At 35.2% G+C, this 27,266-nt stretch overlaps 1 protein-coding gene and 1 long non-coding RNA gene across 3 annotated transcripts in view; one reads left to right on the top strand and one right to left on the bottom strand.

Moving 5' to 3' along the window:
* WDR41 (WD repeat domain 41) overlaps nucleotides 1–11,330 on the bottom strand; it is a 42,124-nt gene extending 30,794 nt beyond the window's left edge. Inside the window, exons 1-3 of the mRNA XM_019728162.2 lie at nucleotides 11,023–11,330; nucleotides 8,776–8,891; nucleotides 363–411 (exon numbers count right to left, since the gene is read on the bottom strand). Of these exons, the coding sequence (XP_019583721.1) occupies nucleotides 363–411; nucleotides 8,776–8,891; nucleotides 11,023–11,073 (216 nt within the window). The 5' untranslated portion in view covers nucleotides 11,074–11,330. The remainder of the gene's footprint in view (nucleotides 1–362; nucleotides 412–8,775; nucleotides 8,892–11,022) is intronic.
* A 124-nt stretch (nucleotides 11,331–11,454) lies between these two features.
* LOC141570691 (uncharacterized) overlaps nucleotides 11,455–27,266 on the top strand; it is a 28,171-nt gene continuing 12,359 nt past the window's right edge. For both annotated transcript variants that reach the window (XR_012495078.1, XR_012495077.1), the window contains exon 1: nucleotides 11,455–11,669. This is a non-coding gene — a long non-coding RNA (uncharacterized LOC141570691). The remainder of the gene's footprint in view (nucleotides 11,670–27,266) is intronic.

Below are 27,266 nucleotides of genomic sequence, written 5' to 3'. Positions count from 1 at the left end.
AGAAATGTTATACCATGCAATCAGACAATTTTGAAAGGAAAATTGTGTCTCCCACAAAAATCAACGCTTGATTCATTTTCAGAATCACTGCACTTACTGATAACTTAAATATTGTTCAATAAGATTAAAACTTTTCTTTTCATAATTTGGCATTTGCTTCTCAGGAAAAATCTTAATTAAAAAACTCTATTATGAATTATTGGTCCCCATTTTAAATGAATTTATTCTAAGTATCTCTTTTCAAGTATTACTTAGTCTCAGTCTACTAATACGCAGGTATAACTCCACATCATGTTTATGAATGCATATTCAACTATACAGTCATGTCTTTATTACATAATCCACACAACATCAATACACACCTGGGCATTCCACACAACTACAGTTCCATCATCACCAGCAGATGCAAATCTGGTTAGAGAAAAAAGGTCAAGAAAAACAAATCACTGGTGACATTTAAATACTAAGATTACTAAGAACTATCAAACCTTAGCTATTCAGATTTATTAGGTAATATCAATGCAGATTAAGTTCTAAGGTAATTTAATAAATACTGATGAAATACCTTCTAGTTTTTGTGCCAGGTACTAGGACCCAAAGATAAATAAGACCATTGACAGTGTTACAATGAATAAACTGCTAGAAATGTAAGAATGAGGTTAGATCTGTAAGTGATCTTTAAAGTCCTTCCTTGCTTCAAAATACATGATTAAACCTTGACTTAAGTGACATGAAACCACGCTAAGGAACAGCTTCACTAACAGGAAGTGATATTTCAAGAGTGGAACAAAGGAATCGTGTCCTTAGATAAATTCATTATTTCTATTATTTTCTCTGTAAAAATATTTTAAGTCCACTATTAATATTTAAAGCCAAGATCTCTCCTTTGCTCCTCTTGGCTCTTTGGTCTTTTTATACAAATACCATGTTCTTGGTTAGCACGGTTTGGGGGTTTTTTTGAGGGTTGTTTTTTTTATTATTATTGAAAATGCTTGAAATGCAAAGAAATAAAGGAAAGTTTTTCATGGCATGAAAAGAAAGATCTGTGATGAACTCAGTTATAGCTTATTTTTCCTCTTTACCTTCACTATATATATATATAAAGGAACAATCACCTACATTTTATAGAGAAGATACACATAACAGAAACATTAGCAAGAAAAGTAATTTGTTGTAAAGGATTATTCATCATAGTGACTGCATTACAATAAAATCAAGAAAGCATGGTTTTCAAGCGGTGTCCCAACACAGACAGTGATATAAAGCAACCACATTGTAAGCATTATCAAGTAGTTTGTTATTCATAATGTAGTACACAAGTTTTTAAATGATTCTTTAATGAATCAAAATAGATTCCTAGTTGTTCCCAAAATATGACTGACTTTCATTCACTTGAAATCAAGCTTTTCTTTTTAGAACAGGAGAAAAGGAAGTGATATTATAGAGAGCCAGTTATGAACTGCATATATATATATATTTTTTTTTAATTCTGAGAGTAAATATCAATGAGATAGTTCTGGCCATTAAAGAGCTCATAGTCTACCTTACTAAGTAATGTTACAGAGTCCAGCTCATACATCCATTGAGAATTCTCATTTATACTCATTTAAATTTATAGAAATCATTCCCTTTAAACACCTTCCCTTTGAACATCTCAGAGAAAGTATTCTCATTCTTGCCAAATGTGAGCTCAAAGTACAGCAAAGTTTCACGAATATTTGTACAATATAAAATATTTTCACAAGTAATTCCTATGTCCATTACCTAAGTGTGTATTTAATAGTTCTTATTCATGTGAATTTAAGTCAATGGTGCTACAGATTCAAATATAACCTTAGAGGACATAATAAAAAAGTATAACCCAAAAACGTGAACATAAACCTTCCTGTATTCAATATCTACATAACCGTAACACACTGGAAAAATAAAAATAGAACATTAGTATGACAATACAGAAAATCCCTGTGGTTAACTAACTTTCCACCTAATCCACAGGTACTTTCTAATACATGACGCAACTCAAAATAGTATATATTTTTTACAATAAAACAAAGCTGAAAAATACTACAATACCAGAAACCAGACAAAACTGAAAAAACAGCAAAATTTTCACTTAAAATAGATTTTTGCTTATCTTGTATACTAGAACTACTTAAAGAAAATTAGAGAAGTATGTAGATAGAGTCTTATAAGAGAAGTTGAAGGGAACATCAAAACACTTTCAGGAGCCATATTAAGGTGTGATTCTTTCATTAGATCTACTTGAACATCAAATTATTTTCTTAAGAAAAATGTATATATTAACACAACTCTAATATCTGAATGACTAAGGTCCTTTTTTAATTCACAAATAGAATGAAGGTGGAAAGATTTCAGTTTCCATGGTCACGTGCAAAGTTAAAACCTTTGGTAAATTCTCCCTTCCCCCAAATCACAAATAGAAAACTGAACTACATATCAAGTTCACAAGTACCCTGTTTCCCCAAAAATAAGACCTAGCTGGACAATCAGCTCTAATGAGTCTTTTGAAGCAAAAATTAATATAATACCCAGTCTTACATTATATAAGACCTGGACTTATATAAGACCCAGTATTATATATTATATTACCCGGTGTTATTTTACTATAAGAGTAAAATAAGCCCGGGTCTTATTTTATAGTAAAATATATTTTATATATTTTAGTAATATACATGTATTTTATATATTTTAGAAATATTTTATATATCTTAGTAATAATTTTATAAAATATAGTTACATTATAATAAAATAAGACCGTGTCTTATATTAATTTTTGCTCCAAAAGACGCATTAGAATTGATTGTCCAGCTAGGTCTTATTTTCGGGGAAACACGTTATGAGAATACCGAAAAATCCCTGTGACTTCTATTAGGGGGAAACCTCCATTTCCTTGAGCTCAAGTTTCCATGAAGCAACTTCTACTACTAGAAAAGGGCCTTTGGTCTCTCCCTCCCCGACTGATCTAATAAATGCGTTTGAGAGAATGAATTTAGCATGCTCAGTTCAGACCCTTCTGGGTCTTCTCTGAGGATCTGTCTGCTCATTGAGAGGAAACATTCTTCTTTGCTCTTGTTATTGGGGTAAGCCTACATCTGAGTTGGAGGTTTGCAGATGGCCTGTTGTACCAGTGATTCAGTGAATAAGTCTACCAAACTCAGGGTGAAGTGTTAGGAAACTCACTGTGGTTGTATACCAATGCTATGTCCTTTAACCCAGTTTTTTGCCATTTATTACTTTATTAAGCAGATGTGTTCATGTCCATCTGTGTGATTTCTGCATCTAATAATATCTAAGAAAAAGATTTATTTAATACTGAAACAAAAATACTGCTTAAATTGGCATTTTTATTTCCTCTATAAAAATACCATTGTTTTTTTAATAATTTTTTTTAACTTTTCATTATAGAAAATTTAAATATATATAAAAGTGGAACTAGTATAACAAAACTCCTCAGGTACTCATCACCTGTCTTCAATAATTATCAACCCATGGCCAGCATTGTTTCATCTGTAGAATATCCAATCCCTACTCCACACATTATTTTGAAGCAAATCCCAGTCACTACATTTCATCAGTAAGTATTTCAGTATGTATCTGTCAGGACTCTTTTATATCACAACTAACATTAACACTTAATTCCTTAATGTCACCACATACCCAGTCAGTGATCAAATTTCCCTGACTGTCTTCAGTTTTTTAAGTTTACTAAAAGCAAGATCTAAATAAGGTTCATATATTGTAACTGGTTAATATATCTCTAAAGTCTCTTTAATTCTATTGATGCCTTCATTTTTTTCCTTGCAATTAAGAGTTGTTTTTATAGATTTCTCATGGTCTGGATCTTGCTAGCTACCTTCCTGTGTTGTCATTTAACAATCCCCTGTACTTCCAGTAAACTGATAGATCTAGAGACTTAGTCAGATTCAAATTTGACTTTTTGGTAAGGCCACTTCATAGGCAATTTGTACACTCCACCAGGAAATATAACTTCTAGCAGTTTGTGTGTGTGTGTGTGTGTGTGTGTAATATTAATAGCCATCGCCTGAATTTATCATTCTATTAGAGGTTGCAAAATTACAGCATTCCAATTCTGATTCTCCCTAGCTTGAATTCTTCTGTAAAGATAAATCTCTTCTCATCAATTATTATTGATCCCAAGTTACAGTTTGTATAGGAAAGGCAGTCTACATCTTGACCTGCAGAAACCCCTCCAAGAGAGGACTACCTGCCCAGCTGTGTGGAATGTGGTCATCCGCCTCCAGCTTCATTTCAGGGTCCATTTCAGCTTTCCAGCCAATATCATACTATCTCAGTTTGCCCTCAGCCACTGGGATTAAGCAAAGTGGTGGAAACCAGAGGCACATTCTTGGACGACCCTCAGCCAATGACTAAGCAAGGCAGGGCAAAAAGTGTTAGTTATTTCTATCCAACACAGGACTCTTCTAAAGGGCTTCTGTCCTCCAGAGCTCCCCACTGGGCTTACAGAGACTTTGTCACATCTGAGACCGCTCCCCTTGTCCAAGCCTGCCTTCTCTTTTCCCGTCATTGGTATTTCTCTCTAATAAACCTTTGGCATGTTCAACTCCATTTTATTGTCTGCTTCCCAGGGAGCCCAGGTATTAGGAGGATCTAAGTCATCTTGACTATTGATTTCTCTTCTCTGAATGTTAATGAGAAAGTTATTCTTAGCTTAAGATGATTTTCTTAAAGATGTAACATATTATTTGTTGTTAGTGAACTATCAAACTATACTGAGCTTGTTTAGTTTCTTGTGAATATACAGCTTCACCAGCCATCCTAGTGGCATATTTTGTTCTCCAGTCTGGCATTTCATGGGTCACCTGATTCTTTTCCAGTCATGATCACCATCCTACATAACCTTGTCTGTTTCCTGGAGTATCAAGGAATGGTCAAATGAGCAACAGAGAAAACTATTCTTAAGATGTGTTATGAACTCAGTTTAGTTTAATGTGTCAAATGCTAGAGTATTACATGCAATTTTAGCACAGTCCACTTTTTAGAAGACTCTTGCTGAGGCTTAGCCTTCTTTAGTGATCTCCCAATCAATATGATCCTCACTTCATGTTCAAAAAATACTAAAGAAGAAAAGAAAAGGCAGCTGTCTGTTAGGTTATACAGGATTTATTAGGTAGCTTCAAAAACCAATCTAAGAAAATTTTCCACTCACTGATTTTAGCTGAGCCACCGAGAAAACAAGAAAATCCTTCTGCAAAATTCTCGATAAACTGATATTATCTAAAGACCTGAAGCGTGAAACCTGGATTACAACAGCTGACCAAAAAACCAGAATGTAATGTCTACAAAACTAAATAAAAACATAAAAAAATGTAACAATATAATATTTATTTAGGGTATTTTGGTAATTTTACAATGCATAAATAATGTTCCTATGCAATGGTAAAGATCACGCTAAACTGAACTATTAAGAGCTCTCAATTCTATTTATAATAAATATTTATATAGTTTGCAGATTTTTTTATGTCTTTGTTACCAGTAATAACTTTCAGTTATTTTTCTGTACATTACAGAATTGATTTTTTAAAAACACAGATTGAAAGTTCTACAGGTCTGTGACTGACTGAAAAATTCATACCTGATTATACAAAAATTTTGACACAATGATGACTTGAGTACAAAGAATTAAATGTGATTCATGTAGTAATACCTTCAATTTTTGGCCAAAGCCAAAAAAAAGTCGGCTTTTTCATCTATTCTAGTCTTTTAGATTCACTGTGGTAGACAGCAAACATGGCCACAAATTATTCTCCCTCCATGTCACCATTTGCAACAGGATTTAGTTCCTTCTCCCATCAAGGGGGAGAGTTTATTCACGTACTGAATTTGTGCCAGTTTCTGACTTCCTTTAGCCAATGAAACAGCCACAAACATGACACAGAGACTTGAAAAGTTTCACATTGGACTTGCCCTTTTGCTGGTATGAGAACTCTATGTGAGCAGCACTTGAACAAGAGCAAGCCTAGCCACTCCAGCTGACAGCAGCCAGCCCCAGCTATTCCACTAGTTGACCAGATGCTTGAGGACCTAACCGAGATCAGCTGATCCTGGTGCAGATGGAAAACACCCACCCAGCGGAGCCTAACCCAAACTGCCATCCTGCAAAATAGTGAGCCAAACATACATCAATATTTTAAACCACCAGGTTTGGGGTGATGTTTGGCAGAGTAATAGATAACTGATATAATTATCTATGGCTTTTACTATTTACAGAACATTTACTAGATCACTGAACAACTGAAGCATACACAAGCACCACTGTGGGAAAATATGTAATCAAATATCAGCATATGTACAACAATCATTATTCTACAAGATGACCTTTTCTGGATATTCTTCCTCTAACTATGTAATAAGACTAGCCAAGAGAACATTTCGGAGGACAGATAGCAATGAACATGGAATCTTAACAGTTAATCTATATAAAAATTAAAGACCACATCCTAAAAGTATACTGTATATTTTTTATTTAACTTTCTTACACAAAATGATTTGAGGATTCCTTAAGGCCCAAATATTAGTGATTATGATCTAAGAATTTATTTGGGATTTTTTTTTAACCTACCTAGCAACTTACTATGGTAACAAATGGTACAAGAAAATTTCAGCTGTCCAATATTCTATCTTGCCAGAAATGTTTAGTTTCAAAGATGTCATCAAACAGAGTATCTCTTAGGACATACCAACAATGAATATTACCAAAGAGGCTGAATATTGTACAGTGGTTAACATGCTATGATTTGGTTGGTTTACATCACAACAGGAAAATAATGTTGTATATATATATATACATATATATGAGGCAAATCTTTTCAGGCATACGTTTAGGAGCATGTTGTGTAATTTGGCTTGACTTTGCGCCTTGTTTCTAGAAGGAAGCTGGGCCCCTCAGACCTCACCTGAGTTTATGCTAACAAGAGGACTCATGGTGGGCCCCTAGACAATTTAAGGTGGGGTCTGGCCTTGTCGGAAATATGAACCATATAATTAGAGAGTTGGGGCTTGAAGCCCCAAATACTATCCTGCTCGCTAAACTGGGGAAGGGAGGGTGGGAGAAAGGCTGGAACTTGAGTTCAATCACGTGGGGAATGATTTAATCATTCCTGTGCGTGAAACCCCAATAAAAAATCTGGACACTCAAAGCTTGAGTGAGCTTCCTCGTTGGTGATACACACTGATGTGCTGAGAGGTAACAGATCCTGAAGACCCAGAGTTTGTATGTGGGAACCGACTAGACTTTGCCCTACAAGCCTCTTCATTTGGCTGGTCCTGATAGCATCCTTCATAATAAAACTGTAGTCACAAGTACAGAGCTTTCCAGAGTTCTGTCCGTCTTCTGAATTATCCACCCTAAGAAGGTAGTGGGAAGGTCAGAAGTGTGGGTGGCCTGGCAACCCTGGAGGTTGCAGCTGGTGACCGAGGTGAGGGAGTGCTGTGCAGGACGCTGCCCTAACCTGTGAAATCTGACCGAACTCCAGGTAGTGTCAGAAATGCATCGTACATGGGAAAGCAACTAAATACCAAAAACGTAAGAAAAGCAAAGAGAAGACATCAGAAGTGATAGTCAGAATTAGGAATGATCACAGCAGTCACCCATGGAGTCAAAAATGTAAAAAAAAAAAAGACAGTATCAGAAGCAAAAGAGACAATTAGAGATGACAGTGGAAGAATTGATAGGGACAACAGAAGTGGAGTTAGGGAGTTAAGATGGCAAGCAACATGTAATGGTCTGGGAATTCATTAATTCTTTTAACAGCTAGCTATTAATTAACCTGCTACATGTAAGGTGCTGTGCCATGTACTAAGGATACTGTGGTAAGAAAATATGGCCCCCACTGTCACAAAGTTTACATTCTATAGAAGATAAATACTAAATAGTTACACAATTAATTGTGTAATTGTTATTGTGAGACATGTTACAAACACAGAGCTGAATAAGGGTTTAATAAACAGATATACAGATTTGTAATAAGCTAAATCTACAGTCCTGAGACCTACACACCTTCATCTCTATTTGCAAATATATTAAACACAATATACAAGGAAGTGCTAGCAAGGAAGTACAGAATAATGTACATTTTATTTGTATAAATTTTTTAATTTATTTTTAATTATAGTTAATATACAATTTTATATTAGTTTCAGGTGTACAACAGTGATTCAACATTTATAAAGCTTACAAAGTGATCACCAGAATAATTCTAGTGACATCTGTCAGCATAAATAGTTAATGATATTATTGACTCTATTCCCTATGCTTCATAATATTCATTTTAAAGGGGTTTTATCAATAACAAAAAAATTCAGGTTAAATACTTACCTTCCACTAAAAATAGCATATTCCTTGTAGGTACCTGATATTTAAACAGTTCCCATACTTGTTTCTCAAATTTAGGTTGACCTTAACATAGTTATAACCCCATCCAAATGTCATACACTTCCTCCAGGCCAACAAAAATATTTCTAAGCCATCAAACAAACAAAAAAACCTCAAACAAAAATAACCATCAAATTACCAAATATAACATCCTGACTTCTGAGCAAAAAAGACTTCAGATACATATTTCATCACGATGCACAGACCAATTTCTACCAAATGTCCCTAAATGATCAGTTTTTAAATTTTTAGAAAAGATGGATTAATGTTGAAGTTGTTTTTAATATAAAATTCCCTAAACTCTTCCCAAAGAGGAGTCAATTGGACAATTAGTTTCTTACCTGTAGTCATCTAACTGTACCAGAAATCGTACAATATCATGATGCGCTTTCAGTACAAGCAGTTCAGTGTAGGGGTTCTGGGTTTGTTCTTCACCTATTGTCTGCAAAGGAGATTTCTTGTATGGGGGGGGGCAAAACAAAAGAGAAAAAGAGATAAAACGCTTTATGATAAGGCCATACTAGAATAAAACTACAGGGTATACATCTAAGAATACAAGATTTAAAAAGCTGTAAGATATCATGTTCTAATACTATGTATTAGTTCCCCTAATATCAACTGACTGCCAATTTAACACAAAATATTTCTCCTACCACAAATCCACACCATAAATTTTATTATTTTCAAGTCACAATAAATTTACAAAAAGGGTGAGTTTTATCTTACAGAAATTACACCTCGATAAACCTCACCTAAAAAATGAATGGGTCAATCCAACTCAACATTTTAGAATGGGTGTTTCTCAATTGAAACTTGGCATAAACAAACTTACAGGTCAAAGGGGTAAAATACAATAGACTAAAGCAGTGCCTAGGCATTAATTGTATGTTTGCAGAATGAATATGGAAGGAATAAAGTCATTTAGAGTCAATGACATCAACGAATTCAACTTTGGACAATACTGTTAAAGATGATTGCTAACATTTACGAAGTATTGGGTAGTAACCTATATGTGTAACACTGTGTTAAGCACGGACAGCATATAACTCAACAATTCTGTTAAGATAGGGCTTGTTTACCCCATTTCTGTAGTCAAACCCAATACTATTTCATAAAACCTCTGTTCTTAAGCTCTAAACTGCAGTTTCTCAAACTTGACACTACTGACATTTTGGACCAAATAATTCTTCGTTAAGGGCTGTCCTGCGCACTGTGGAAGTTCAGCAGCATCCCTGGTTTCTACACATTAGACGCCAATAGAAATTCACTCCCACATTGAATTGTGACAATCCAAAATGTCTCCAAACACTGCCAAATGTCCCCTAAGAAGTAAAAGTATCCCAGCAGAGAAACACTGCTTAACCTAGAAGCCTGGATTCCAAGTTCTTGTATAAACGAGGGAAAGCCACTGGTTCCAATAATGTACAAATTCATAGTTGTGCTACAGTTGAAGTACTTGAAGAAGTGCACAACCTAATATGCATAAATGTTTTCCAAAAAAAAAAAAATTCACCCCCAAAGCAGTAATTTTTTATTTATCCCATTTCCCTAACAGTGTTTCTGATGAGAAAAGCAATAGTAAGAAATCTGAAAACTATATACCACTTCCCCCAAATTAAAGCTTGCCAGGCATGGCAGAATTAGTTAATCATATTCTGATTCATCAAATAACTGGGTTTATACAGAATTGTCATATACAGTATATATGAATTACTCAATTTCCCACAATTCTTCCATAATCTTTAGGATTTCAACCTATCTGAAATAAGCCTAATTTCAGATAAGAAACACTTAAAAAAAAGAGTCTGAACTGCAAAGATATAAGACTGAGAAATAAGGCTGTTGACTCACAACAACCCGTTTTTTTTATTTTTAACAATCAAAACAAAAATTTCCTATGAGAAATAAAAGGGAACTCAATACAAATTCCATTGGATGGCATATGAAATCAATTCCAGACCTCACTTTGAACGTTCCAAAACTACTTTATTCACAACATTTCAATATAAATCTCGTTACAGTCTATTCAACCACTCAGGCCCATGAAGAAAGCGTCACTATGGAACCAAAAATAGTAGTTAATTAGAAGATCGTTTTCTTGACTTCAAAGCAAATTAACTTAAAAACTAATTAATCTTTTTTGTTCCTGGATTTTTGAAAATCAAATTAATTTTATATTCCCTGTGCAAGCACCAGTTGATTTGGGGAAGTGACACCAATTCAAGTTAACCGAAAGTGTAGGGTTGCAGTCACCACTTGTTTGTAGTAAGTCAGATACTTTTTTAAATTGAAAAGAGACTGGTTTTAGGGAGAAGGCTGGCTGAGTGTCTTGAGCCTGTTGATGAACCCCATCAGCTTCAGTTTTCCTCATCTCTTGGAACAAGAATACTGTGTTTAACTCTGAGCCTTAGGTGGACCGAGTAGAGCAGCTGAAGAAAAAGCCACCTCCCCCTGACCCCCGTGAGGACCCCCACAGGCGCGCGCAAGCCCCGCCTCCGCCCGCCCGAGTGTCCATTGTCCCGACCCTGGAGCGCCAGGTTTAGACAGAAGCCTCTGCGGAGGGAGGCAGGCTCCACCCGGGGTTTTACCTCGGCCAGTCCCTGAGGTTCTCGGCCTCCCCCGATCAGCCATCGCAACATCCGGGTAAGGACGGCGTCTCGCAGGGCTCAGGCCCAAGTCAGCCGGGACTCTGCGCCGGGCTCAGCCTCCTCCTATCTCCTAGGTAGCAGAGCCGTGGAAACGCTAATACTTGCCGCCCCAGATTTGCCTACGGAACGAAGCTGTGCAAAGCAGAGCCCACGGACGCGGGAAGATTTTTGTCCCCAAAGCGCTGCCGTACCCAGCCACAGAGGCTTGCTTTGGGGTAGCCACTGGGAGCAGCAGTCGAGAGCCAGGATGGCGCAAGGGTTCCGAGGCGCGCACAGCCCCGAGTGAGCACGCGCGGGGGCGCCGCCTGCTTTGCGCGTGAAGCTTAGGTAACTTGAGCGTCCTCTGGTGGACACTCGTAGCGCAGTACCCGAGCTCGGCGAGCAAGTACGTACCAATAGTCCCCTCCCTCTTATTATAGATAGCTTTGCATCCTTCACTTGGCTGGGGGACCAGGAAACCTCCCGGTTTCCTAAAGAGCTGCCTAGAGAAGGTATACTTCAGGAGACTTCTGCATCCGGACTAATCCAGGGGCATGTCTGTACAGCAGAAGAAATCAAGCCAACATTTTTCGTGTGCTGTCGTACAGGTACTGTGCCAAGGCTTTACATAAATCATCATAGTAACCCTGTAGTCCCTATTTTATAAAGAAACTGAAGCTCTGAAAGATTAGGTAGTTTGTCAAAGGCTAAGGCGGTGGCTATACTGAGATTGGAACCCAATCTCTAAGCACCAAAACTAGTGCTCTTAACTCTATGCTATACTGTCTAACCCAGACTCTCTCTAAAGAATAGAAGACACTTCATTCCTCTATTTTGACTACTGGATTTCCCGAGGTAGTCAAAGGCTTGTGGTTCTCTACTCTGGCTGCATACCAAAATTACCGAAGTAGTTTTTGAAATATATATATTCTTAGCCTCCACCCCAGACTTGTAAACAATCTCTATGTTTAGAAAACAGGAATCAGGATTTGGGGAAAGTTCCTCAGGTAATTCTGATTTGAGTAGCAAGGTCTGTGAATCACTGGTCTAGGAACTACTTATACATATGTCTGTAAATGTGTTTGTATATGTGATTGTTAGGTTCAAATGAGGATCCTAGGAGTAAATTCTCATAGCAAACCTACTACAAGTGTCCCAACCAATACATTAATCCAATAAACATGTATTAGGTATAGATGCACTAGAGATTCAAAAAGTAATCACATAAAATCACTACTTTTTAGGATCAAGGCAGAATGTACTAGATACCAGTAAGAGAGAGCCATACATCCTACTTTAAGGTATGTTGGTTATGGCCAGCTGCCCAATCTGACAGTCTCTAGAGAACTGGGATTTTCTCTGATTCATCTTTGTATTCATTTTGAGTACATTTGACAAAGGAACACTCCCAAGGGTCAGAATAAGGTTACCTGCAGTGCACTAGCCCCAGATTGCTGTCTGCATGCAGTTGAAGACAGACCAAAATAGAGACTAGCCTCTGGAAAAGGTGGGTTCATCTTAAGTGAAATAAAACCCAAGAACACCAGAATTTTAATCCTGGAAGGACAATCTTCAAGTGAAGCAGCATGGTTGCCCAAGTAGCCTAAATTTTATCATTCTGATTTTCCACATTCTTTGGGGGTTTGCCTCATTATTCTGATCTAAGGAATACTCTTCTGGTCATTAAAGCACTGGTCCAGGGTGAACACTTCCTTCCTTGGTTCCTTTTAGGACAGCTGAGAAAGAACTTTCTAAAAGATTATACTAGAATGACCTCAGGGAAGCTGGAGTAGTAGGAACATCAAGACTCCACCTAGACACTTGTTTTGTCAGAAACTGAACTATTTTGGAACTCTGAAGTCTATTTAAAATTTCACAGCTTCCAGGGGATATCTTGGCTAGCACAGAGTCAGGCCATCATTGTTTCAAACCTCATTGACTGAAGCTGCTCCGAGGGAATTTAAAAGAACAGCATGTTTGTTTGTTTGTTTGTTTGTTTGTTTGTTTTCCTTCCCTTTTCCCCCTTTTGGGAGCCAGACTTTTAAGGATTAGGACATTAAAAAGCAACCACATATATTGAGGAATTTAGAAAGCTACCACACATGCCCAGCAAATGACACAGCCTCAAAAAATCACCTGAGAAGACCTTAAGCTTTCACCTCAGGCTAATCCCCACCATAAAGACACCTTTCAACAATTTTAAAAGAAAAAAAAAAAAAAGCAAATTCTGGGGAACAGGGAGAATCTGATTTCCAGAGTTAAGACATTAAAAGATTCAAATGTTCAGTTTTTAAAAAATACACAAACATACAAAGAAACAGGAAAGTGTCAATTGACAGAAAATGACCCTGAAGAACCCCAGACATTGGACTTACAAAAGACTTTTTTAAAACTGTCCTAAAGAGACTCAAAGAGCTAAAGGAATGTGTGGGAAAAGGCAGGAAAACAATGTATGAACAAAATGAGAATATCAATAAAGAACAAAAACATTATAAAAAGAAACTAAATGAAATTCTGATGCTCAAAAATACAATAACTGAAGTAAAAAATTTACTGGAGGGGTTCAAAAGCAGACTTCATCAGAAGAAAGAAGCAGTGAAGGTAGGACAACTGAAATTATCAAGTCTGAGAAACAGAAAGAAAAAAGAATAAAGAAAAGTGAACAGAACCTAAGAGACCTGTGGAACACTATCAAGTAGATCAACATATGAATTGTATAAGTCCCAGAAGGCAAAGAGGCAAGAAGCCAAAAGAATATTTAAAAAAATAGTGGCTGAAAACTTCTCAATTTTGATGAAAGACATGAATTTATAAATCCAAGAAGCTCAATGATCTCCATATAATATGAATACAGTGGAATTGGACTCAGCCGTAAAAGGAATAAAATTTTTCCTTTATATTTCTACAATATAAAGCATTTTGAAAACATTATGCTAGAAATAGAGGTGGGCTGGGAAAGGGGACAGTTGAGAATTATTGTTTAATGGATACAGAGTTTATGTTAAGAATGAATAAAAAAAGGTTCTGGTATAGATAATGGTGATGATTACACAACAGTGAATATATTTAATGCCACTGAATTGTATACTTACAAATGGCTAAGATGATAAACATTATGTTGTGTATATTTTACCATAAAAAAAAGACATAGAACAATAGAACAGAATCCAGAGTCTAAAAGTAGAAATATATTTTTTTTTTACAAAGGTGTAAATGTAGTCAGTGGAGAAAAGGTAGTCTTTTAATAAATGATGCTAAAACAATTTGACATCCACATTCAAATTAATGATCTTCAATCTATGTCTCATTCCATATACAAAATTCAATGGGGATCATAGACATAAATGTTAAATGTGAAGCTAAAACTATAAAACTTGTAGAATAAAACAAGAAAAAAATCTCTGTGACCTTGCATCAGGCAAGGTTTCTTAACTATGACCTCAAGGGCACAATACATAAAAGAAAAAATATACTACTGCATGAAAATTAATATTTCGGCTCTTTAAAAGATAGGAGAATGAAAAGATAAACCATAGACTGGGGAAAATATTTGTAAATCATTATCTGATAAAAAGCTTATATTTAAAATATAAACTCTCAAAACATAATAGGGGCCCAGTTCTGGGTAAGATGGAATAAATACACAATACCTTTTCTTTCTTTCCAACTGAACACTATACAACCTGGACAAAAAAAGTAGTGCAGCTATTTCAGAATTGGAAAAGGTTGGATTGGGAGAGAAGAATTCAACACCACCATGCCAACATTTCTTTTTCCTCCAGTATCCCCACAGCCTGAATCTAATGCAGCCTCAAGTCTGGAAATGAGCACTGTCATACCATTAGGGAAATAAGCCGGAGAAACCCTCTAGTTTTAGTTGGGAGTAGAAAAGGAACACTTAAAGTTCTGAGAAAATAGGGAAATCCCTAGGGGGTGGGGGGGTTCTTTCCTTTTTCTCCATTCTCTCATGCCATTGACTCCAAGAAAACCCATGGCAATAGTGACAGCAGTGACAGTGGCTATCAATAGGAGACTACAGGAGCTAAAACACTAACGAAAATGCAACCCTCTTCATTGGATGGAGTTAAGGCAGCAAGATAGTGGATCCAATGCCTATAACGTGTTTCCCCCAAAATAAGACCTAGCTGTATAATCAGCTCTAATGCATCTTTTGGAGCAAAATTTAACATAAGACCTGGTCTTATTTTAGTATAAGACCGAGTCTTATATAATATAATATAAAACTGGGTCTTACATAATATAATATAAAACTGGGTCTTACATAATATAATATAAAACTGGGTCTTACAATAATTTTTGCTCCAAAAGACACATTACAGCTGATCATCTGGCTAGGTCTAAACTTTGGGGAACATGATATACGTTTTTCTCCTCCTCTATCCTCCTACCAATTGACACTATAGGTGCAATAATTGTGGAGATACAAGGTGTGATCAAAACATACAGTGAATGTTCAAATAAAAAATTTATTACAGTAAAAGACACATTGCCAGTAATCCCCTTTAAAATACTCCTCCTCTCTTCAAACATAATCCCATCATTCTTGCCACTTTCTGAAGCAGTTCTGGAAAGCCTTTTCATGAGTGTCTCTAGTTGTGCTGTCATGGCTGCCTCGATGTCCTGAATCGATTCAAAACGTTTTTCTTTCATGGTCATTTTGACTTTGGGGAAGAGCCAGAAGTTGCACGGTGCCAGGTCTGGTGAATAAGGTGGATGAGGACACACCGTAATGTTTTTAGTTGACAGAAATTGCTGTACCAGAAGCAATGTGTCACACGGAGCCTTTCCATTGTGATCAAAGTTTGGGGGACAGGGTAAAAAAGACGAAAGGATTAAGTATAAACCGGTAGTTACAAAATAGTCATGAGTATGTAAAACATAGGGAATATAATCAATACCATGGTAATAATTATGTATAGTGCCAGTTGGGTTCTAGACTAGTCTGGGGGATCACTTCTTAAATTATATAAGTGTCTAACTACTATGCTGTACACCTGAAATTAAAATAATACTGAATGTCAACTATAATTGAAAAAATAATAAGGGGGAGAAAGGTGAAGGGCAATAAGAGGTCCAAATGTCCATGCATAAAACAAATAAGTCATAGGGATGTGACGTACAGCATGGGGAACATAGTCAATAATATTGTGACAGCGTGTTACGGTGTCAGATGGTTGCTGGACTTATGGTGATCACTTCTTTAGGTATATGAATGTTGAACAACTATGGTGTGACCTTGAAACTGATATAGTGTTATATGTTAGCTATATTTTTTTAATAAAAATCTTTTTAAAAAATAAAGAAAATCAGAAGTGAAAGAGGAAATATTATAAATGACACCACATTAATAACAAGGATCATAAGAGACTACTATGAACAATTAATATAGTTTGCCAACAAATCGTATAACATAGAAGAAATGGATAAATTCCTGGAAACATATAACCTACCAAGACTGAATCATAAAAAGTAGAAAATATGAACAGTCCAATGATGGGTTCATCGAAAACCTACCGACACAGAAAATCCCAGGACCAAATGGTACACTGGTGAAATCTACTGAACTTTTAAAGAAGAATTAATGCTAATCCTTCTTGAATTCTTGCAAAAAAAACTGAACAGAAGGGAACATTCCCAAATTCATTTTATGAGGCTAACATTGTCCTGATACCAAAGCCATATAAGGACACTGCAAGTAAACTACAGGCCCGCATCCCTGATAAGCACAGATATAAAAATTCTCAACAAAATATTATCAAACCAAATTCAGCAGTACATTAATAGGATCAGACACCATAATCAAATGGAATTTATTCCTGGGATGCAAAGATGGTTCAACATATACAAATCAATAATGTGACACATCACATTAACAGAATAGAAGATAAAAATCATATGAATATCTCAATAGATGCAGGAAAAGCATTTGACAGAATTCAGCATCCTTTCATGATAAAAACTCACAAAAAACTGGGTATAGAAGGAATGTACCTCAACATAATAAAAGCTATATATAATAAGCCCACATCTAACATCATAGTCAATGATGAAAAGCTGAAAGCTTTACCTCTAAGATCAGGCATAAGACAAAGGTGCCCACTCTTGCCACTTCTATTCAACATAGTCCTGGAAATCCTAGCCAGAGCAATTACACAATAAAAATTAATGTCATCCAAATCATAAAGAAAGAAGTAAAATTGCCTCTGTTTGCAGATAACATGCATAAAATTCTAAAGACTCCACCAAAAATCTATTAGAACTAAGAAACAAATTCAGTAAAGTTGCAGGATACAAAATCATCATGCAAAAATCAGTTCCATTTCCATACACTAACAATAAACTACCTGATAAAGAAATAAAACAGTCCCACTTACAATAGAATCAAAAACAATAAAATACTTAGGAATAAATTTAACTAAGGAAGTGAAAGATCAGTACACTGAAAATCAAAATGTTGATGAAACTAACTGAATATGACATAGACAAATGGAAAGATATCTCATGTTCATGGATCTGAAGAATTCAATGTAATCTTTATCAAAATTTCAGTGGCATTTTTCACAGAAGTAAACAAAAGCAATCCTGAAATGTGTATGCAACCACAAAAGACCCCAAGTAGCCAAAGCAATCCTGAGAAAGAACAAAGCTTGAGGTATCACACTTCCCGATTTCAAACTATATTAGAAAAGTATAGTAATCAGAACAGCATTGTACTACATAGCATAAAAACAGATACATAGATCAATGCAATAGAATCAAGAGCCCAGAGGTAAACCTTCACATGTAAGGTCAACTAGTAGTTGACAAGGGAGCCAAGAATACTGTGTGGAAAAGACAGTCTCTTCAACAAATGGTGCTGGGAAAACTGGATAACCACATGCAGAAGAATGAAATTGGAGCCCTATCTAATAACATTCACAAAAATTAACTAGAAATGGATTAAAGTCTTGTAAGACCTGAAATCATAAAACTCCTAGAAGAAAACATAGGGGGAAAGACCTTGTTGGTCTTAGCAATGATTTTTTTTATATATAACACCAAAATTACAAGCAAGGAAAGCAAAAATAAACAAGTGGGACTACATCAAATTAAAAAGCTTCTGCAAAGCAAAAGAAATAATAAGATGAAAAGGCAATCTACAGAATGGAAGAAAATATTTGCAAACCATATATCTGATGAGGGGTTACTATCCAAATATACAAGGAACTCATATAACTGAATAGCATAAATAAATAAATAAATAACCTAATCTAATTTTTAAAATGGGCAGAGAAATTGAATAGGTATTTTTCCAAAGAAGACATACAAATGGCCAACATGTAATGAAAAGATTCTCAACATCACTAATCATCAGAAAATTGCAAATCAAAACCACAATGCAATGAGATATCACCTCACACCTGTTTGAATGACTATAAAAAAGTCAAGAGATAAGTGTTGGTAAAGAGGTGGAAAAAGGGAACACTTGCACACTGTTGGTGGGAATGTAAATTGGTACAGTCACTATGGAAAAAATACAGCGTTTCCTCAAGAAAAATGAAAAAGAGAGCTACCATATGATCCAGCAATCCCACTTCACAGTATTCATGGTATACGAGTATATCCAAAGGCAATGAAATCACTATCTTGAAGAGATATCTGCACCCCATGTTTGTTTCAGCATTATTCACAACAGGCAAGTCATGGAAACAACCTATGTCTATCGACAGGTGATTGAACAAAGAAATGTGGTATATAAATACACACACACACACACACACACACACACTGGAATATTTATTCAGCCACGAGAAAGTAGGAAATTCTGGCTTTTGTGACATCGTGGTAGGACCTTGAGGGCATTATGCTAAGTGAAATAAGTCAGACAGAGAAACACAAATACTGTAGAATCTCACTTACTTATGGAATTTTAAAAAGTTGAAATCATAGAAACAGAGAGTAGAATTGGGGTCCGGGGAGGAGGTGTGGAGGAAATGGGAAAATGTTCAATGGGTACAAACTTCCAGTTGTAAGATGGATAAGTTCTGAGGATCTAATGTACAACATGGTGGCTATAGTTAACAATACTATATTATATACTTGGAAGTTGCTAAGAGAGCAGATCTTAAAACATTCTCACCACCAAAGAAATGGTAATTATGTGAAGTGATGGATGTGTTATTTAACCTTATTGTGGTAATCATTTTGCAATCTATACATTTATCAAATCATCACATTACGCCTTAAACTTAAACAGTGTTATACGTCAATTATATCTCAAAGCTGGGGCAAAAAGAAAGAGAAATAAAAATCATCATCATCAAAACATGGTAAGGTAAAAAATGTTAATTTGCATTTTACGTTATAAAACCATGTACATATGTAAAGTCAAATTGTATTAAGGGCTTACCATGAAAAACAAACACACTGCCCCATCCAGTGTCAGCCCAGTCACCCTGGATGACGGGTTTTAGCAGGGCTCTCCTTGACTGCCTCTTTCCCTGATCTTCCTTTTAAGCCTTCTTCCCCTTTTGATATTACACTCAGCAATTAGTCTCCACTAATTGTTGGCTGATTGTTTTTGATTATTGTTCCACAGTCTGAACCAATAAAATTCAGGCAGGGGGAATTTTTGAGGCAGGGTTGGTGGTTTGTTCTGTTCCCAGGAGGGCTCTTCTTAAATGTCTCTTTCCCTAGTTCTCCCCTGATCTGTGATTTATCTTATTGCTCTCAATGTAATATTTCAGTTGATCAAATCTATAATATAACGGCTCCATTTTATTCCTAGAGACATCCCTCCTCAAAACTTCTGACTTCCTGCTCCAATCTGAACTGGTTGTTTTCTAGGCCTGATGCACAACTCTCACCCTGGGGTATCGTTTGCCATCTTCCTGGGAATTCCCTTTGTTTCAGGGGGTCCCAGCAATTCCATTTCTATGTATATACCCAAGAGAAATGAAAACATACGTTTCACACAGAAATTTGTACATACATCTTTATAGCAGCATTATTCATAACAGCCAAAAAGGGGAAACAACCCAAATATACATCAATGGATAAACAAAATATGTTGTATTCATACAATAGATATTATTCAGCCATAAAATGGAATTAAGTACTGATACATGCTACAACATAGATGAACCTTGAAAACATGTTAGGTGAAACAAGGCAGCCACAAAAGATCATATACTGTACGATTCCATTCATATGAAAGTCCAGAATAGAGAAATGATTAGAGACAGAAAGTAGATTAGTGGTTGCTTAGGGTTGATGGGAGGAGGTTAGAGCAGCAGTAACTAAAAAATACAAGGTTTGTTCTTGAAGTGATAAAAACATTCTAAAATTGACTGTGGTGATAGTTACACATATCTGTAAATATATTAAAAAGCATTGAATTGTACACTTTTAGTGGGTGAATTGTATGTAATTTATATGTCAATAAAGCTATTTCAGAAATTCAAGCCATTAAGATATTTATTTGCAACCTAAAGTTGTCACTGAATCTTACTACTCTTGCCAACATATGAGCGTAACTCTTGAACAGAACATCTTGAAAAACTTCCCCTCACATTTCATTTATCAGGATTGGGTCTCCGTCCCCTTTCTAAACCAATCCCTAGTATGGAACTGAGTTCATCAGATTAGATTAGATCCTGATTTACTCCATGGGAGATGGGTGAATACCTAAATAAAATTAAGGTTCTGCCAACAAGAGTGAAGAAAGGAATGGCTGTTGCACAGGCTATCAATAATGTTTGCTACACACTTACTTATTAGCATTTTCAGGTTTCAATCCCTTTCCTCTATCCTAATTTTTCCTCATAACCAACCACCCTCTGAATTTGGTGGAAGAAATGGCTACCTTTCACAGATGATGAAACTAAGTCTCAAAGATGTGAAGTTACACTGCTTGTTAAGTGATGGAGCTAGGGTTCAAAACACAAGGTTTTCTAACTTAAATTTTTAAGTTAGAATTTTTAAAACCATACTCCTACTAATTAGATTTTGTACTAAGCAAAGCGTTAATTATAATTTTTAGAACTTCCCACTGAACGGTCTTCTAGATAATTCTTACTTAAAGCTCTTACTTTCCCTTTTAACAAACAACCAGTTCATTCACTCCAACTGACCCCTTTTCAACACACTCCACTGCTCCAATATATCTTGTGCTCTCATTCAAACAAGAATTGTTCAGTTAAGGATTCTGCAGTCCTACTAAAGAGTTTGCTGTATATTTCATGGAATTAAGCAGAATGCAGAAGAATTTTTAATTGAGTTCTCTGTCTCTATCTCTAATGGCTTCGCATTCATAATTATAGTATTTGTAATGAGTGCATTGGTGATGACAGAAATCTGCCATAACAGATTCCATTGTCTGTATTAGCATCAGACTCTTATTTAATGACGTATTAATCAACTCCAGTCAGTCAATAGTGTATCACATTAAATTTCTGAACAACACAAGCAAAGGATTTTATTTTCTCTCCATGTAACCCGTGGAGCACTCTTTAACAATATGAACCCATCTAGAGTTCTATTACATCTGCAGTTCTATTAGTAAAGGTCAGCTTAGGTTAGTTCACTGTCAGCAGCTAGAAAGTTGAAAGAATAGATGAGCTTAATTGCTTTATTGTTGCTATCACTGTGCCTATTTAGAATTCTGGTACATAAAACTTCCAAGATATTAAATCTCCAGTTAGGTTACTGAGAAGCATCACTTAAGCTTGGATTCTTACCCAGAAGTCACCCTAATTATTAATACTACAGATGTGCATATTTCAGACACTTCATAAATCAGTAATAGGTAATGTATATTACTTTACCACCTAGTCCATTTCTACCATCCCCAGGGGTTTAAACAGTTAATCAACCAATGAGTACAATATTCCACTGGGCATACACAGCCAGTAACTGTGCATACAGAACCACAGTACTATGCCTTTAGCTAAATTAAATGAGGAAAAGCTAAAATGAATTTATAATTTTGCTAGTTTACTTGTTTATTAAGAACAGCGATTCTCCACTTTGCTGCACATTAGAATCACCTGGACAGTTTTAAAAAATATTGATACTTGGATTACACCAGAATCTGATGTAACTGGTATAGGAAGCAGCCTGGACAGCATACTTTTTTGATTCCCCAGATGATTGCAATATCTACTCAGAGTTAAAAAAAAAAAGCCTTGGTCTATAGTTGTGTAGGAGTCTGTGTGTGTATGTTAGTTACAAAGAAACGAAGAACAATTAGAAGTCCTTTAGGACATAAAATTGGGCTGTAGACCTCAACTTTCCTAGTAGTAGAATGATTTTTTTTAATTCTGTAAATATAAGTTCGTAATTAATAAATAAGATCATTATCATATTGAACACTCACACACAGTATTTTTGCTACATGCCAACCCCTGTTTCATGCCCTCAGAAAATGTTAAGTAGCAGTGTAAATTTTCCTATTAAGACAGAATAAAGCGGATTATGATTTTTCCTACTTGACTGAAGGCTAAAGGCTGAATTTAAATAATTATGATTTAATTCCATAGATGCTGGCTAAAACACAGTTAAGTGGCATATTTTGAGCATGTGTATTTGTTCCATCTTTATATTCTTTAGGTGAGCAACTACATGTGAACTATGTGGCGTATGTACTTCTCTACAGTTTCTTCTGTTAACGCCCACTTAATGAAATTTTATAAAGATTCCTGAGCCTAATTCATAGATTCCAGTGTCTTATTATTGCTTGACAGTTGACAGATCTGCATACCTGCCAGTGATAACTGGAATTCTACACTGACATTACCTTTCTCATGTTGCTAGTGGTCAGCATTCACCATATAACTAAGTTAGCTCTTAAACTTAAAATAAATCTGCAACGCAACTTCTTCCTTCTTTCAAGATTAGAAAATAACAGCAGAAAATTTCACAGCTGTCTAGAAACATCGCCATAGCCACAGATCCTGAAAGTGTCCTTTTTTCCAATTAGTAAAGGGTTTCCTTGGGAACTAAATTACTATTCCTCATTTACGCCTCCTTCCTCCTTGCATTCAGTGAAGGTATAAAGTTACTTTGCACAAAACACTAGAGATGACAAAGAAGTTGCTCAGTTTTTTCAAAACCAGACCTTTAAAAGGGCTATTTATGGTTTTCTTCCTACATAAAAACTTAAACATACTTTAATAGAACAATTTCCAAAAACTGTTAAGGCATTTCCATAGTAATTTGTCAGATTTTAAGTATGCTTTTTAAATGTTCATGTACCCAATTTACTTTTCTAGCTCCTTAGTTTACAAAAGACCCTGTGAATGATAGAAAACCTTCCTCGCTCCACTCTTAAACAGAGAGTAGCCATAGTTTTACACCCTCTGCACATGACCACAGAAGGCTTTTTTCTTTATCAATGATTGCTTAACCAAACATTTATTTTTCTTATTTTACTTTACGAAATTTTTTCTATCTTGTAAGAGTCAAAGCTTCCTTACATGTATTATGTTAATAGTTTTATGTGTTAACATATGGAAAAATAGCATTTCTTTATTTAAAAAAATGTTATAAAAGTAATTATGGGGCATTATAGAAAATTGGGAAAATATATGAGGGGAGAATCACCCATAATCCTACCATCATTTAAATCATTCTTAGCATTTTGATGTATTCCTTCTGGTCTTATTTTTCTGTACATCTATTTCTGTATACATTCATATTTAGATTCATTTTTGTATCCTGTGTTTTCCAGTTACTACAACCTAAGCATTTTCTATGTTATTACACAATGTATCTATCCATTTCTTCTGGTTAACTTCTTTCCATTCTTCACATCTCAATTTGGAGGTCACAACTTTAATTAAGGATGCTTATCTTAACATCTCAGTCTAACATTACTTTGTTATTTGGTTTCATAGAACCACATTCCTTTCTTACATAGCACAAACCATTTAAGGGTAATTATTTCATCATCCGTCTTTTCCACATGGCTATAAGCTCCATGAGAATCAACACCATGTCTGCCTACTTTCACTCATCATTATATAACCTGAACAAACCCTGCAACATAATAGACACTCATATTCAACAAATACTTATTGACATGTTAATGTGTTCTGACAAATATAAATTTGTTGAATATGTCATCATTTTCCATGGTCATTTGACAATCTGTCTGATACATATTATATTTTATTCAAACAATCCCTAGTGTTGGACATTTAGATTATTTCCAATTAGTCACCAATATTAATAATGCCTCAATTAATATATTTGTGTGCATAACATTTTAAGTGTTTACAATTTCCTTAAAACTGCTTCTTAGAAACCGAGTTGCTGGGTCAAAAACCAAATAAATTCTTATGACTCTTGATCCAGTTAATTGCTTGTAGCAACAAATCAAAAACAATTTGGAACTATGTATCAAGAAATAAACTGCTTTGTCAGTTTCCTTTTTACAAATGTTTTTGTTAAGTTACTAATAAATAAAGGATAATTTAATTTACATCTTTAGTTTTGGGTTGAATATTTTTCTTATGTTTATTATTTGCATTTCTTCTTAATGAACTGTATAAAAGTACCCTTTCAAATATTCTCATAATGCTTCTGAGATGATGGATAAAATTAATGTGATAAACACATGGATATATTATACAAAAGTTAATTTGAAAACATGAATAAATTATTGTTACTGTAATCAACAAATGAATCTGCATTTTCTATGGCAGTTATATTAGTTGATATTAAATTCAGCTATAAGTTGTAGAAAACCCAAAATAAGTGTACCAAAATATTAATAGAAGTTGATTTCTCTCCCAGGTAAGTGGTCCAGAGCTGTTACAACTTTATTCTGTGTGGCCTCTTCATTATGGGCCAAGATAGCATCATCTTTATTCCAGGCAGCAGGATAGATGAAAGGATGAAGAAGACAAAGGGCATGTGCCACCTGTCCCTTAAGAATGTTTTCCAGACATTGCCACAAGATATTTCCGTTTATAATCCATTGGCTAGAACTCTGTCGTATGGACACAGGCAGCTTACAAGGGAAGCTGGGAAATGTAGCCTCTATTTGGGGAAGTCAAATGCCCAGATAAAAATTCTATTGCTGATGACAAGGACAGATATTAAAGAACCACTACTAGCCTCTGCCACAGTAATGTAATTCAGTTCAAATAATCTATAAATAATTTACAGATGTTTATTTTTAAATATTACATATCTCATCAACTCTAACAAGAGCTTTTAGTAGATGCAATAGTAATCAGATGACTAAAAAAATGAATCAGGTTACCTTGCAAATTTATCCTACTTCTTTTAAATGCCCCTGCAACAGCTAGACCTCTCTGAGTCCTCTGTGCATAAAATATACAGCCAGAGAGTCAGGCTGCAAACAATGGACCAAATCTTTCATCCCACAAATCTAGTCACTGCCTATTTCAACGTTTTTTCTTTTTCTTTATGATATATAGTTTCTGTTGGAACAATTAGAAAACTCTAAAATATTGACTTATTTATTCACATTTATTGAACATCTACTATATATCAGGCTGATAGATAATCAGCAGAAAGAACAAAGGATGTGAATAAGTTGACAAATAAAAATAGTGAGATTCTAATTAAATATGATATTGCTTATAGCAACAGGAATTTTAAATTCACCCAAGTGGGGAAAATATAGTTAAAGTATCAGATAACCAAAATCATTCTAAAAATTGTGAAAAAAATAAACATTTTGTTGTAAAACAAAACAAACAAAAAATGCTATGAAAAGGAAATTAGCAGGTCTTATATGTTTTTATTTCATGTATATTGTATATACTACTTCCTGACAGCACAAAGGATCTTACTTTATTCCTAACAATATTCAGCAAACAATAGGCATTCAGTAAAGACTACTAATTGATGAATTCAAATGAACTCCCTTAAAAGTGGCTGTTGAACTGTAACCACTTCTCAAATGCCACTTCCCCAAGGTGGCTCTGCTGGTGTGACTGACCTTTCTATGAGTTTTTAAGGTTAGCCAAAAAAAAGGGTGGGAGAGTGGGACATATTTTTGCTGCCATAGATGCATATTAGTATATGCCATTTTATTAAGCCTCTTACTCAGTTTTCACTTTGTAGTTGTATTACACTCATAATGGAATGTAAAGTTTTAGACATTTTGTGTTGTACATATCCTGCTTCTTAAGAGGGAAAAAAATTGCCTGGCTACAGGAAAGAAATATCTTGGTAATGTAGATTGTCGAATATAGGATATTTTGAGCCATTATTCCTTTCGTGCAATTACTATAAAAATCAGTAAGAAGGGAAAAATAAATGGTAATTATTATTCTGAAGGACAAATAGAGGTAACTGTAAATTACCTTATATAATTCTTAGTTCTAGTGAACTGTGATGTCCCTAAAAGCCCCCAGATGGCATTATAGCCTTGTTTTTACTAAGTCATTTGTTTTCCTATGGCACAGATCAGAACTACTTTAACAAGAAATTCTCTTTACTCCAATGATAAATATAAATATGAAAAATACTATTTTCTTAATTTGTTTACATCTCAATTTTGAATAAGTTCTCTTAATACTGAAGTAGCTATGAAATTGAACTGTTTTGATTAATATAAGAGAAAGCATTTTCCAAATAGTTCATAAACCAACATTTCCAGAAAGAACAAAATATGAATTTTTTTTCAGGGGCACTGCTTTATCTTAAGAATCCAATAATATGTTTAAATAAATATATAGCAGGAGTGCCAAAATAATGTATACACATGACTTGTATTCATCTTTTGTTATTGGTATATATTAACTATTACAATTTTAATAGTTTTTCCTTCCTTAAAATGTGTATATATTTTTTGGCACCCCCTGTATGTACAGTATAAATTTAGTCCCAAATGAATAACCTCAGTAGAAAAAGGTTTATTTGCAACTGTCACTAATTTTCTTTGTGACTTCTAAAAAATTGTTAATTTTCTTAGACTAGGCTTCTCTGAATTCAAAGCAAAACCACTACATTTGTTTGTTCGTTATTTTTAAGATTTTTTTGGGAAAGGGGAATAGGACTTTATTGGGGAACAGTGTGTACTTCCAGGACTTTTTTTTTTTTCCAAGTCAAGTTGTTGTCCTTTCAGTCTTAGTTGTGGAGGGCGCAGCTCTGCTCCAGGTCCAGTTGCCCTTGCTAGTTGCAGGGGGCGCAGGCCACCATCCCTTGAGGGAGTCAAGGAATCGAAC

The sequence above is a fragment of the Rhinolophus sinicus genome, linkage group LG03 (genome assembly GCF_036562045.2).
Source record: "Rhinolophus sinicus isolate RSC01 linkage group LG03, ASM3656204v1, whole genome shotgun sequence".
Taxonomy (NCBI): Eukaryota; Metazoa; Chordata; class Mammalia; order Chiroptera; family Rhinolophidae; genus Rhinolophus; species Rhinolophus sinicus.
Note: the sequence above shows the minus strand (reverse complement) of the source record. Positions and strands in the feature narration are given on the sequence as shown.